The sequence below is a fragment of the Aphis gossypii genome, chromosome 3 (genome assembly GCF_020184175.1).
Source record: "Aphis gossypii isolate Hap1 chromosome 3, ASM2018417v2, whole genome shotgun sequence".
Classification (NCBI taxonomy): Eukaryota; Metazoa; Arthropoda; class Insecta; order Hemiptera; family Aphididae; genus Aphis; species Aphis gossypii.
Window position 1 is genome coordinate 11004944 of NC_065532.1, and position 14668 is coordinate 11019611.

The window sequence follows — 14668 nt, forward strand, 5'->3', positions numbered from 1 at the left end:
AACAAGAAAAACTGTGGACAATTAGGTTCGGTTACTTATTTATTCAGTACACTTAAATATACTATTTTATTCACATCAATGATTTTTTTAATTATAAAATAATACGCGGGATGTTAATAAATAGAAGTGTGCGGATTTAGGGTTGTGGTAAATTTATTAGTGTAAATAGTATAATATTTAAAGTCATCATGAATTCCTTTTGTATTAATAAATAAATAAAAATAAATTAAAAACAAAAATAATCATGACTGTGTATTTTAGAAAATATGTTTTGCTGTTAATTCTGCGTGCTCGTATAGCTCTAAAAAAAAAGATATAAATGTGATTACTACCAAAGGTTTATTAATATTTTATGGAAAAAATATTATCTTTATTATTTACTATATTAAAATGTACCTCAGCTGCTATGTTATGTAATAATTCGGACGTTTCAGTTCCCGTTTGTTCAACCATTTTGTAAAAAAATCCATCTTTATTTTTCAACAAGTTATAAGGGTGGTCGAATTCGACTACTGTTCCAGAATCCATAACAAGCACCCTATCAGAATCCATGACTGTGTTCAAACGGTGAGCGATAGTTAACACTGTACATGACCGGAATTTATTTCTAATCGTATTTTGAATCAAAGCATCGGTCCTGAGAATAAAAAAAATATTACAATACACTCAGATTTACGATTAGACGAAAGAAACATAATTTCAATCGATTTAATATGAATTGTATCATTTACTGTGAATCGACATTGGCAGTAGCTTCGTCCAGCACGAGTAGTTTATTACTACGCACTATAGCTCTGGCTAAACACACTAATTGCCTTTGACCCACGCTGAAATTAGATCCACCCTCAGACATTTTTGAGTTCAAACCGTCGGGCAAATCCTCTACAATGGTTTTAAGTTCAACCTTAAACAATAATAAATTAACAAAATATAAAACTTACTTTGATTCTTTGTAATAATTATAATAAATATTTAAGTTGTGTTTGAAAATTATAAATGAAAAAAAATTACTTCTTCTAAAGCATTCCAAAGGGCATGGTCTGGGTATTCATCCAAAGGATCTATGTTTTTTCGCATTGACGCCGAAAACAAAACTGGTTCTTGAGGAATAATTGAAATTTTGGAACGTAAATCGTGTAACCCTAGTTCATGTATCTCTATACCATCGATAGTGATATTGCCCTCATTTAGAGCTAGTCTAAATAAAGCTCCTATTAAAGACGATTTTCCTGCTCCAGTTCGACCAACAATTCCTATCTATAAATTAAAAAAAATTATTTGAATATCAAAGCTATTGAAATAATATTAATTAGACATAAAGTATGTAATTGTTAATATTACTTTTTCCATTGCCTGAATTTGAATATTAAGATTTTTTAAAACATGCGCCGTATCTAAACTATAACGTAGATAAAAATTTTCAAACACAATTTGACCTTTATCTGGCCATTCTTTTGGTGGTTTTTTATCTAAAACAAAAATAAAGAAATATATTTATTTTAATAATAATATTGTATTGTATATTAAATACATTAAGGTCTGTAGAGACCACAGTATTAGTTGTTAATTATGATGAATAAAATATATTATAAAAGCTTAACAATAAAAACTTATGACTTTTTTTTTAATCAATGTCAAGTAATAAATACTGTATATTAAATAATTTTTATAAGTATCTGCGTCTTATTTAGCTAGGTATTGTAAGATACAATTTATACAATGTATCAGCACCTATAAATATACCAACATGTTTTTTTACATTTTATCTTTTGAGTATTGACTATTCCTTAATACAGTTACTAATAGGTTAATATACAATTTGATCTTAAATATATTACAAAATAAATGTAACAAGTTTTTAACATTTAGTTAATTTCAAAAAATGTATATTACCTAGGGAAGATTCAAGAGCAGCTTCTTGCGGGACGTTTGTATACTCAACTACTCTTTCGACAGATGTCATTTGGTTATCTAATTCTGCTAATTGTCTTATTCCCCACTGAAGAGCACCCGTCAAACTCATTGCTTGAGTTAAGACCAATCCAACATCTCCCCCAAGATTATCTAAAAATTAAGTAATATTATAAATAAAATAAATTTAAAAAAAAATAAATTGTGTATTACCGTTGTTAACAATTAAGAAACTAAAAGTTAAAATGCATATATAAATAAAGCATATCATGTCCAACGAAAATCCAAATGCTTCACTTGTTGCTATAAATAAATACCAAGTCGAAGAATGTAAATCCTTAAACATTTCAAATAAAATATTAGCATTTTATTATAAAGTAATTTATTTCCTTTACTTGATGTTCATCAAATTCTTTGCTTAAAATATCCTCGGCTTCAAACGCTCTTATAGTAGATATTCCTTGGAGTGACGCATTAAAATACCCATACACAGGACTTCGAGCTATATTTTATTTTAGAAAAAAAATTTGTTGTTTTAAAACTCTATATACTTGACATTCTCACTATGTTTTATAACATATAAGTTCATTAAAATAATTAATTAATTACTTACTAACACCTTCCAAACGTTTGATACTCCGCGATGTTGATAAATAAAAATTAACAATATAATAACACATCAGTCCTATGACGAAGGTCGGTATAAGAAGATAAAAATTAATTATACCAACCACGACAAGGGTACCTATAAGTTGCAATGCTATCTAGTAAAAAAAAAATACAAATATATAAAAGTTTATTGTGTACTGTTTAGCCTCATGATATCACATAATATTGTTAAAATTAAATTAAATTCACAATTACATGGACAAAATCCAATATAGGTGTTGGTAATATTTCATCAATAGTGCCAATATCTTTAGTAAAGCGGTTAAGAATTCGACCTGTGAAATTAATATTATTTATATATTAAACAGAGAAACAAATAATTTTACATAAACAATGCATTACCTGATGGATTTGTATTGAAGAAATACATTGTTGCTCTGGTAATAGCGTTAAACATATTATTATGTAAATTCATAGAAGCACCAATTAAAACTGATACAAACATAACACATCTTATGAAAATAACTATTAGCATAGCTATATTTATACCAGAGTACATTAGAACACAAAACTGGCGAGATATTATCAAAGGTGTATCGAATAATGTATAAGTAAAATAATTACTAATATTCATAGATTTACTCTCCGTATTACGAAAAACGTTATCTTCTAGATTAACCCTAAAATATATGTATAATTCTTATCATTGAACTTAAATTTATAAATAAAATAAAAATAAAATTACCAATAACCTATCCAATAATCTCCACCAGTACCGAGGACTTGAGTGAAGATACATATGAACAATAAAAATAATATTTTAAAAGCATTTCCTCCGGCAGAAATATAAGACAAATAAACACTATTTGAAACTTTTCCAGAAGACCGAGTTTCAGCCACTTCAACGGGTTCTGCCTGAGTTCCGTTTAATTTATTTTCATCAGTAGACGACGCAATACTTTTAATAGAACCTTGACGAGATAAATTTGATAACTGCTCCAGACTGTTATTAATTACATTAGTAGTATCAATTTCACCATCGGTGGTTCCTTCCGATGATTTAAGCAATTTTGTAAAGTCTAAGCCAGAAGATTGAAGTTCCTGATATGAACCTTCGGCTAATATATTTGCCTAGAAAACAATAATTTAAACATATTATTATTAAAAAGTATTAACTTCCAAAACTATAAACGAATTAAGTGCTCACATTTTCCATTAAAACGATTTGGTCAACATTCGACAAGTATTGTATTTGATGAGTAATTAGAATACAGGTTTTTTTTTTGAGGTAATCTGTGAATTAAAAATATAATTTCATTAAATATGACATGTTTTAACGACAATTGTACAAGAAATTGGTACCCTTGATGCATTTCTCAAATAAATGTTTTCCAACGTGTGTGTCAACAGCAGATAGAGGGTCGTCCAATAAGTAAATATCGGCTTCTTTATATATAGCTCTGTAAAAAAAATAAATAAAAAACATTAAACAATCATTGACATTATTAGAGACAGTACTAATTTTCTACTTACCTCGCTAGATTTACTCTCGCTCTTTGACCACCACTAAGTGAAACTCCTCTTTCTCCAACTAAAGATCTGTCACCATAAGGAAGTTGTTTAAAATCGGTTTTCAACGCGCATACTTTTACAACCTAATAAATGACTTCCGTGAAATTTACAATTTTTATAATAAACGTATGAAATTATATTTTTTTAAATAATACTTCTTTGTAACGATTTGGATCCATTGGCGAGCCAAAAAGTATGTTCTGTTGAATTGAACCGTTAAACAACCATGGCTCTTGAGACGCGTATGATATTGTGCCGCTTACGGAAATACTTCCTTCGCAAAGTGGTAATTCTCGTAAAATCGCTTGAATCAGTGAACTCTGTATAATATGTAACGTTTTATCGTGTTATTATTTCGATAGTTTTCTAAACAGCACTTGTATACTTTTCCGGCTCCAACGGGCCCAATCACTGCAACCAACCGCCCTGGTCTAACGGATAAATTAATGTTATTTAAACAATTATCGGGTTGATCGAGTATCCATTTAGCCGATGCGTTTAAAACGTCTATCCCTAAATTATCCGATTGGTTCGTATCTTTCTCATTAACAGTGCTGTTTTCTGTATAATTCTTGCTATTACCATTTGTCATTTCTATGTCATTTTTGGTTATTGTTTCTGATTTTATAGACAATGGTTTATTATGTTCTTCTTTTTCATCTTGTAGTAAAAAAGACTTTTCAACAAAAGTAATAATTATTGATTATCTATATATTCGTCATTGTTTTTTGAATTGAAAATGATAAGTTATTTTTTTACCTGAATGCGTTTAGTGGATGCCAGCATCTCAGCTAGTGTTATAATACCTAGAGGGAAAAATACCGTCATTGTTGTCAGTAATATGCCGTAGTATGATATTATAACAAAAACCTAAAAAGTAAATCAAATAAAACAAGAAAAAAAGTATTATTACTATTTTTATAGTATATTTTAATGTTTTTAACTTGAATTTACTTTTTGTGTATTGATGTTATTTCCTAACAATACATATGATAAAATGCTTGTGAACAACGCAAATCTAAAATGAAATATTCTGAATGATTGCAAAAATACTCTAATCCAAGATGCTCCTTTAATCTGTTTAATTTCCATTCTATAACAAACCAATTTATATTTATTTATTTAACAAAATAATAATCATTAAATATTTTCGTAGCACATACTTTCTTGCATATTCTACTAGCATTGCAAAGGGTTTTTCCCATGTATACATCTTAATCACTTGTATGCCTGATATTATTTCGTTCATCAATCTTACTCTTTCATCAGTCCTAGGAGCTATTTTTGTTCGATAGTCAGATGTCTTCTTTCCCAACCATCCTAAAAATGTAATTGTTTTCATTTACAAATAGGTACATTATCATACTGCAAATTACAATCCCTTTTGTACTTACCTTGTAATGGAATAAACGCAAGAAATACAATTACTCCAATTATTGACGATACACCTATTTCTTGCCATAAAAAATAGGTCACCAAAGTAGTTTGCAGGGGTCCAATCCATAAAAATTGTATAAATCTAAACGCTAAATCGATCCGATTTACGTCATTTGATATCAAATTTACTACTTGACCGACTGTAGTTTCACATAGAGAAACTCTACTTAATGTCAATGCCTATATTATATATATAATACAATATACATTTATATAAAGCACAACATAAATAATAGTTGATAAGTTATAATAAATTATATAAAACTTTTAGTATTGAACAACATCGAAAAACTGTCAATTTAAAAAAATATATTTATAATAAATATATGTATAATAAATATATATAAAAGTCAAAGTGGAAATCTTCGTTACGGGTAAGCTTCGAAACGCCTGGACCGATTTCGCTCATTCTTTTTTTGTTTGGGTCATAATTGCTAGGAGAAGGTTCTTACGGACGGAAAATTTGAGAAAGTTATCGGGTTAGAGAAATATGACGAGGTGGTGATGAAGTTACAGAGGCTCCATGTGTCCAGCAAATAGTAAACTAAATTATTTTTGGTAGTAAATGGCAACCATCTATCTATCTACTATTTTCTATGTATATAAAAATGGAGACAAAAATGTATAACATTTCACCAATTGAGAACGACTGGAATGATTTCGCTCATTATTTTTTTGTTTGGGTCGTAATTGCCAGGAGAAGGTTCTTATGTAAGACAAAGTTAAGGAAGTTGCACGGAAAATTAAAAAAAAAATACCGATGACTACTATTAATATTATTATTATTACTATTTTATTTTCGGTAACCATGGTAACAATTTTTTTGTTATTATTATTTATTTTCCCCGTTTTCGAAACATTTTTCACTGATGATTCGCTGCAATTGGTCGCAGGAGAAGGTGCTTATGTAATACAATTTTAGGAAAATCCACCAGAAAAGTTCGGAATCTGGATGTAAAAAAACAACAACAACTGCCATTGTAGTCCAGCAAGAAAATAAACTATATTAAGGTCGCTATTGATTATGATTGAATATAATAGTTATAGACCTGTTGTTATATTTTGTTAAAACCATAACAACAAAAATAAGAATTAGCGAAATAAGTCAATGTAAATTAATTTAATCGAATTTAAACGAGTCAAATTTCCTATAAAGCTTTGTTTTGCTATGTCTATCAATAAGGCACAGGGACAGACACTGAAGTTTGCAGGCCTTGACATCACGAATCTCTGTTTTACCCACGGACAATTTTATGTTGCTTGCTCCCGTGTCAGTTCGGCAAAAAATCTATTTGTGTATGGCGTATGCGCCTCACCAAAGAACAAAAAATATTGTTTACAAAGAAGTATTATAACCTTAATAGAAATATGTTCAGAGATAATATACAAATTAATAAATAAAAAAGGTACAATATAAGAAAATAGTAGTTTTTTCATCCTCGTTTTTTTTATATAACATAGTTGAATACCTCCATACGTTTTACACATTTTTTATTTTTTTTTATGTTTTTATAAACTAACACGAAGACTCCATTTTAAAAGCTCAATTTTTTTTTGTATTTGATTGTATGTGCTTAATTATATTATTTTGATATTAATAAATTATAGATGCAATTATATAATTTAATTGTTTATTAATTTTTTGAAAATGAATTTACCTTTCTATATACCATTGAACAATAAGCAACTCGGATCTTCATTCCGAGGTGCACCATTTCCATTTGTGAAAAATGATATAACACTATGTTACCTAACATGCTTAACAACAGTCCAGATGCATACATATATGCCTGTTTTAAGTTAACGGTGTTTGATTCATCGTGGTTGAAATATGCCAACAGTCCTCTAATGAGCATAGGTTGAGTCATTCTATAAAAAGTTTAATCTAATTTATAAAAACATAATTATATTTTAAAATTATACTATTAATGTCTTATACTTAAATTAACTAACCATTCACTATTATTCCATATATAATATATTATATATACTACCATATTTTAACTCATTACAATTTTGACTCAGGTAGTATAAACAATAATGATTTTATTTAAGCACCTAGTATTTTTAAAGACAATAATCGATAATCTTCAACATTTTTTTAATATTAATTATGTACAATTATCGTATCAAAAAAATATATAGTTATACATGTAAAAAAAAACGTGTTCAATCTATCTCAAGTATAAAATTCAACAGAAACAAACTCACTTATTTGCACCTATATTAAATTATCTATTACCTGCTATACAGCAAAGCGAGTTTTCTGGTATCATTTTATAAAATAAATTGTATTATTTTAAGAACAATGTCAAAAGCTTAATTATTTCAACTAAAGATACTTTAACATATAAGTGAAAATTGAACAACATTTCTTTTACGATTTATTTATTATATTCACCTTAATACCGATTCAGTGAACATTTGTACCATTCCATAAAACAAGATCTTTCCTCCAAAAATTTGAATCATAACTCTTGATAAACTAGGTTCCCGATTTTTACTTTTTGCATTAGAGATCTCGATTTTCCATTTCCTTTTATTAAAAAAATGTAAAAAAAAATTATTAATGTTTGTTAAAAATAGAATAAAATCTTATAAGCTCACTTTTCAAATTGTAATCCTAATAATGAGGACTTGTCATCATCAAGTGGAGCGTACAAATCATTGGTCTCCAAATCTCTCTTTTGTCCGGTTTTAAAGAGGTTTACAATCCAGCTATATCAAAAGAATTAGTCAATTTATAACAGGTATTGAAATTTTTAATTTTGGATTAATATTTTAATTCGGGTGATGCTGTTACAAAATCATTATTTGAAGAACTAATGTATTTAAATAATTTTAGTTATTTTTTCTACTCTCATTATTTATAAGTTAGCATTCTAATATAAATTATAATTCAAATATTGATAAATTAGCACCTAAATGTAAAGATTTCGAAGATATTTGCTCTGGCCCGTGGATTTGGCAGTTGTTTTTCTTTTTTGCCCGCAGCCTCCATTTTTAATCTAAAAAATAAATTCAATTAAGTAATGCAACGTGAAATACATAGGTTTTAGGTATAATAAAGAAAAAATGTTCAAAAACTCTTATTCACAGTAAAAACAATAATGTTTTTATAATTTTTTTAATTATTCTATTTTTTTTTTACCATAAAAACGATTTCAATGAACATTCAACATTTTATAGCAAAATTAAAAAAATGTCTGTTCACGAATATTGGCTTCTACTTCTTGAATTATGATAGTTCTTATTTAGTGTTTACACAAAAATATATCAGATCCTATTTATTAAACTATAGTACATTTTAAAATCGTGGTCAAAGAATTAAAATTAATTTGCATTCAGTCAATAATGAAATTATTAAGTTTATCTTTAATAGTTAAAAAATAATAAAAACATTTCATGTACTACAAATTTGTTTATTCTCCCTACTCATATTTCTCTATCCATTAAATAAGATTTGATTTTTTTTAAATTTAAATGACACCAATAAGAAGAGAAAAGCAAATATTAGAGAAAACACACGCCTATGATTAAAATATAGAAAAAACAACGATCGTGCTATAACAATTCATATTTTACAAGAATCACTTTATCTCATTTAATTTTTATCAGGAATTTTTTTATCATGTACCAAATATTTTTGTTGTTCTATTACGTTAGTTATCATTTAGAGCGAAGAAAAGTAGGTATATTTGATTATCAGTAATTCTTAAATTATTTCTGAAATTTCGCCATACTTATGAGTTGGATTAACCGACGTTGATTGATATCTCAACTATTTTGACTTTAAACAATTTTTTTAACTTTAATTATTAATACATGTACGTAGAAATTATAATTGAACATATTTTGACAATCTACACGACCTAACTATATATTAATATATATAGATTATAGGTATTACTTTTATTTGCCATATTGTTTAAATACTGAACATATGTTATTGTAACTTGCATGTTTATTATGATAACTTTTAACTTTTTTCTAATTTAAATTTTTTTATAATGCAGTATTATTTCATAAAGTTATAACCAATTATCCAATCGTAGTATGCATTTTATCAATATATTATTATTACTTTTATTAATTAGGAAAAATGTATTAATCATATTAGTTACTACACTTTATTAAAATAAGTTTAATACCGTCAAATGCTACAACTTGGTACAATTTTGAACTTAAAGCTTACATAACTTCTAAACCAAGATAGCTACAATCTTGAATTTGGTGTCAAAAGCTTACTCTTGGATTGATCTTTGACACCTTTATGGTTTTGAAAATTTTAGTGCTTCCTAAGTACATTTTTTTATTTTTTTTATTTTTGTCCCAAATTGTACGCAGGGTGCTACAACTTGGACCAGTCTTCTAAGAATACTTAAAAATCATGTTTCCAATTCCAATTACAACTTGGGACAAATATAAACTTAAAAAAAAATAATAATATATATATATGTACCTATGTCCCAAGTTGTATCACATGTATAAATCATAAACTACAAAGTTTAATATTTAACCAAATTGAGTTTTGTTTTTTTAACTTAAAACTACACACATTTATCTATGAAAAATAACGAATACAAATTTATAGGACTATTTAATATTTAGAAATAGTGTAAAACGTGATGACGATTCTCCGTCGTTATTATTTGTGTTTTGAACTGTATTATCACATCGAGTCCATAGATAATCTTGTGTAGATAATTATATTATAAAAAACAAAAAGTAGATCATCTCAAATGCAGTACAGCCACGGCGAATAAACCAAAAATAAATTTTCCTGTCCCAAGTTGTAGCATTTGACAGTAATTAAACTACCTCAGGGAAAAGCCTCATACGCCTTGGTACAGGGTTTTAGTATATTATTGTAAATTTGCGTTAATGTGATGATTTAATGACCTTCAAAATTATTAAATCATTTTTTTAAACCACAGTTTATCATTATATATTTTTTATAATTTTTATAAATTCTCAGTAAGTTAATAAGTTAATGATTAATTAATGAGAAATCATAAATATTCTTTCAAAGTACTATCTAAATTATACGATAATCGCTTCATAAATGTTCAATTAAACTTTATTAATAAAGACTAAAAAATAAATATTTCAGATTTATATTATTTTTTATTCGTAGTTTACGAATTTTGTTATTTTAAATCGTTTTACTTTTCTCAATTTACGACCATCTAATAAATTGTTAATTTATTACCTACTCGATTGAAAATTAATTAAGTGTACACTCGTTAAGACTTAAAATATTGAATAAAAATTATAAAAAATCATAAACTACGTACCATATGTGACAAATATGTGAAAATTATGAACTATTTATTCAGATTCGTTTGATACACGGTTCAATCGTTTGTATATAAATTACATACAACTAAGTAACTCATAATATTAAAAAAATATTTGCATTAATTCAAACATAATGTAATTATTTGAATACACAGTTTAAAATAATTTTAATGCATGACATTTTTTTAGATATAAGTATGTAATAATTAAAATAAAAAGTTTTTGCTTAAAGCCAGTCACGATCAAAGATACTGTTATACTATATGATAAAAACAACTAATTCTACTACATGATTTGTTTAATAACTTATTTAATATTAAGTACCTGCTGTGAGTAAAAATGATAGAACATAGTACTATAACTATAGTACCTATAGTAGTTAGGCTTTTAGGTCGCATAGGTCGAAGATAATATTATGCTATAACGGGTGATTAGTTTTACGTGTACATTGATAAATATATAATAATATTGTGCATATTTAATACATTAGATTTAAACTTTAAAGTTTCTTTATTTTTTGTATTTTAATTTTTAATTCTTGTGTTCGATATTTTTTTAAATAACTTTTACTTTTGTTTTACACTCAAATATTGTTTTAAAAAGTTTATAATGTAAAAAATCACTCAAAATGAGAAATTTGGTTAACACTTGATTTTTACAAGTATTTAATATTATAAGCATAACTATAATTATCTTTTGATGAAATAACGAAATAAAATTAAATTAGAAAATATAACAAATTACATATTCAGTCATTCTGATCATATTTAAGTTGCATGTTTGATTGATCACCCAGTATAGGTACACAAAATTATGTTAGATAACCGATTTTTTTTTATATAACAGAGCAAACGATGTATACGTGTTTTTTTAGATCAAATATTGTCCATTATGTATAATAATAGTAATAGTTGTGCAATTGAATATTGATAATATTATGTTATAATGTAATTAAATTTAAATATTGTGTAATTTCAAGTCATGGAAAAAATACATATTCAATTATAGGCCTAAACGAATTAGTATATTTTATTTCAATCATAGGTATTCATAAATATATCTACATAAATTAGTGATATTGTATCTATATTATTGCTAAATATGTATTTACTATACATAACACTCTCAATATTTTTGTATTATATTAAAAAAATCGGTAGTTTATAGTTAAAAAATAAGAAACCACAAAACTATTTCAGTAGTGATAGGTAATGACATTATTTTTCTACACCAATATAGACATACATTTATTTGAATTATTTAGTCCTAAATATCTTTTATTTTAAATATACCAAAATATTTATTATAATAGTTTATTTCGTAAAATACAATTAGGCATATCGCATATAATTAAATACTAATGTGTGAACAATTTTTGTAATATTATATTACACTTTTATTGTTATGATACCATTTTTTGAACTTATCCAAATACTATAATCTATAACTATATATTATTATAATAGATACTACTTATAGAATAATTTACTAATAATTTTCATTATACTATATTAAAATGCGTGTACCTATATATAGATTAATTAATTCATGATTTATTGATTTTATCCAATTAGCTTAACATCTCAAATATATATAGACATTATAAACATAAAAAAGTTAATTCGATCTTCAAAATAAAGTAGTTTTTATTATTAAACAAGTTTCTTTTGATAATTTTTAATGTCAGAATTGGTGAATTCCCAATAGGTTTTTTTTTATAAATTTTAACAACAAATAAATTGGTCAACCCAGTATTTTACAGTAAATTTTATTTTTTTTCTCAAAATGCACGTGGCGATTAAAATTTAACATAGATATATTTGATGCAGAAAATATAGAAGTTGATACCTATTACCTACTATATTATAAAAAAAAAAAATAATATTTTGATGAGCGCTATAAAATCATAGGTTATCACTAGTGAATTAGAAATTTAAGCATCGTGATATATCAAGATTCTATTAGTCCGCAAAAAATAATATTGTATTTTTTCGTTTGAAAATTAGAATAACCTATGAACCAAAAGTTGATAAAAAAAAAAAATGAAATTTTAAGTTTAAGTTATTACTATATTTTTAAATTTTTGATGTAGCAATTGAATATCTTGAACAATGGTTTGAACATTAAATTCAAATATTTATTGATGGAGTTGACGGAATTAACTTAAAAATGTTTGTAAATCAAATCTTATTTAATTTAATATTAATTTATTCTAATAAATAATTAGATTTTACTATATTTTGCAATATTTTCGTTCAAATTATTTACAGCCATTTTATTTAGGTATTTATGTTTCTCTCTTACACAAGCTTTATAATTATACTAAACATGCTTTTATAATATATAATTAAGATTTTATATGATTTTTAAATCTACAATTGAAGATATTATTATCTACTTATGTTATAAAATTATTCGAATAAAATCTTATTTTTTAGAACTCAAATCAAACAAATTTGTATGTAAATAATAATATAAACTAACTGTATAATAATTTATTAAATAAAAATACAGTATTGTATAATTCAACCGATGTACAATATTAATATAGACATTTATAAAATTCATATTAACGAGTAGTAAAGTCTAATGTGTATTATGATGTTTAAAATACAATGTAATTAATTTCAGTTTAAAAGGCAATTTTATTTACATTGTAATATTGTATACAATAGAATATAGAAACCTAAAGAAACAGTTATATTTTTATACAAGTTTAATACCTGTCTTAATTTTGACTAGATTTAAAAATATATTACATCGTGCAGTTAATAATTCATGTTCAAAGATAAATTTACCACAATGGTTGTTAGAAGATAATTTGTATCTATAAAAAAATATATTTACAGGTATTGGAAATTTGAAGTTACCTATAATAATATAAATTATTTAGCCATGGTATTACCTATGAACATAGTTATTTATTTATCTACAACAAGCATTGTTTGAATTCATTTCATAGACGGAAATTTTTTCATAGTTTTATAGAAGGCTAATATTTAAAAATACTTTATTGAATATCAATACCTCTCCCTGCACTTGTTAATATAATATCACCCTAAGCATCATGAAAAACCTAAACGAGATTTATATTAAACACGCCATATAGGTGTTATATATTTACTAGTACAAATACTTGGAGCTTAACTTACCATGTATAAGAAAGATAATATTAGTTTTACAAATTATAAATAAAAATAAAATTATTAAAAATAGATTTATTGTAACAACTTTGTTATACCAAGTTGTTATATTCAAATATTTATTTTAAAACAATTTACCTATTTTTTTTTTTGTTTTGTTTTTGCTAATGTATCCAGTAAGGCTTCACTATCAATAGTTTTGGAAATATCATTTTCTATACTAATGCTTGCTTAATTGTTGAATCTGTTTTGCAACATAAAGATGACCTCAACCATGTTTTTATTATTCTCATTGCTGAAAAACTACGTTCACAATGTTCACATGTAAAGGAACTTATGTGGAGAGCGAGTGCAACTTGCTAAGCTAAACGCTAAGATATGTTTGAACATATATCTTTAGAAAGTACTTAAGTTAAATCTTCTAAACTAATATTGCTTTTGTCAGTTTAAAAATGCATGTAGTTTTTCACAATACATATTTGTGATTGAACACTTGCTTTTTACACCAAATAGCTCCTAAACAATAAACAATTATCTTTAATATAGTAATAATATTAATAACAGCACTATAAGAATAACTTACAATTTATAAAATAAATTAATTATAACCTTTAATAACCAAATTTGAGGGAGCTAATTTTCTTGTTTGTACGTTTTGAGAGGCTAAGTCTATCTTGTATTTCTAAAATAATCAT

At 25.6% G+C, this 14668-nt stretch overlaps 1 protein-coding gene across 1 annotated transcript; it reads right to left on the reverse strand.

Annotated features, from left to right (window-relative positions):
- Nucleotides 1-21: 21 nt before the first annotated feature.
- LOC114120592 (probable multidrug resistance-associated protein lethal(2)03659) lies at nt 22-11131 on the reverse strand. Its single transcript, XM_050204940.1, has 26 exons — nt 10827-11131; nt 8451-8537; nt 8137-8247; nt 7931-8065; nt 7188-7398; nt 5487-5709; nt 5256-5412; nt 5047-5185; nt 4852-4962; nt 4478-4768; nt 4248-4412; nt 4054-4175; nt 3883-3980; nt 3728-3813; nt 3266-3651; nt 2923-3200; nt 2776-2855; nt 2525-2675; nt 2307-2413; nt 2125-2248; nt 1894-2064; nt 1342-1469; nt 1012-1257; nt 732-904; nt 397-637; nt 22-301 (listed from the first exon to the last, which is right to left on the reverse strand). The coding sequence occupies exons 2-26, from the start codon at nt 8528-8530 to the stop codon at nt 278-280; spliced, it is 4038 nt and encodes a 1345-aa protein (XP_050060897.1). The 5' UTR covers nt 8531-8537; nt 10827-11131; the 3' UTR covers nt 22-277.
- Nucleotides 11132-14668: the final 3537 nt, after the last annotated feature.

Bases quoted from the DNA above. Each gene is read 5' to 3' on its own strand.
- LOC114120592 (XM_050204940.1), bottom strand. From the start codon at position 8,530: ATGGAGGCTGCGGGCAAAAAAGAAAAACAACTGCCAAATCCACGGGCC. The intron at 8,248-8,450 runs GTGCTAATTTAT...CTTTTGATATAG, and splicing joins TTCGAAATCTTTACATTTAG to CTGGATTGTAAACCTCTTTA. The intron at 2,676-2,775 runs GTAATTGTGAAT...TTTTTTTACTAG, and splicing joins CTATATTGGATTTTGTCCAT to ATAGCATTGCAACTTATAGG.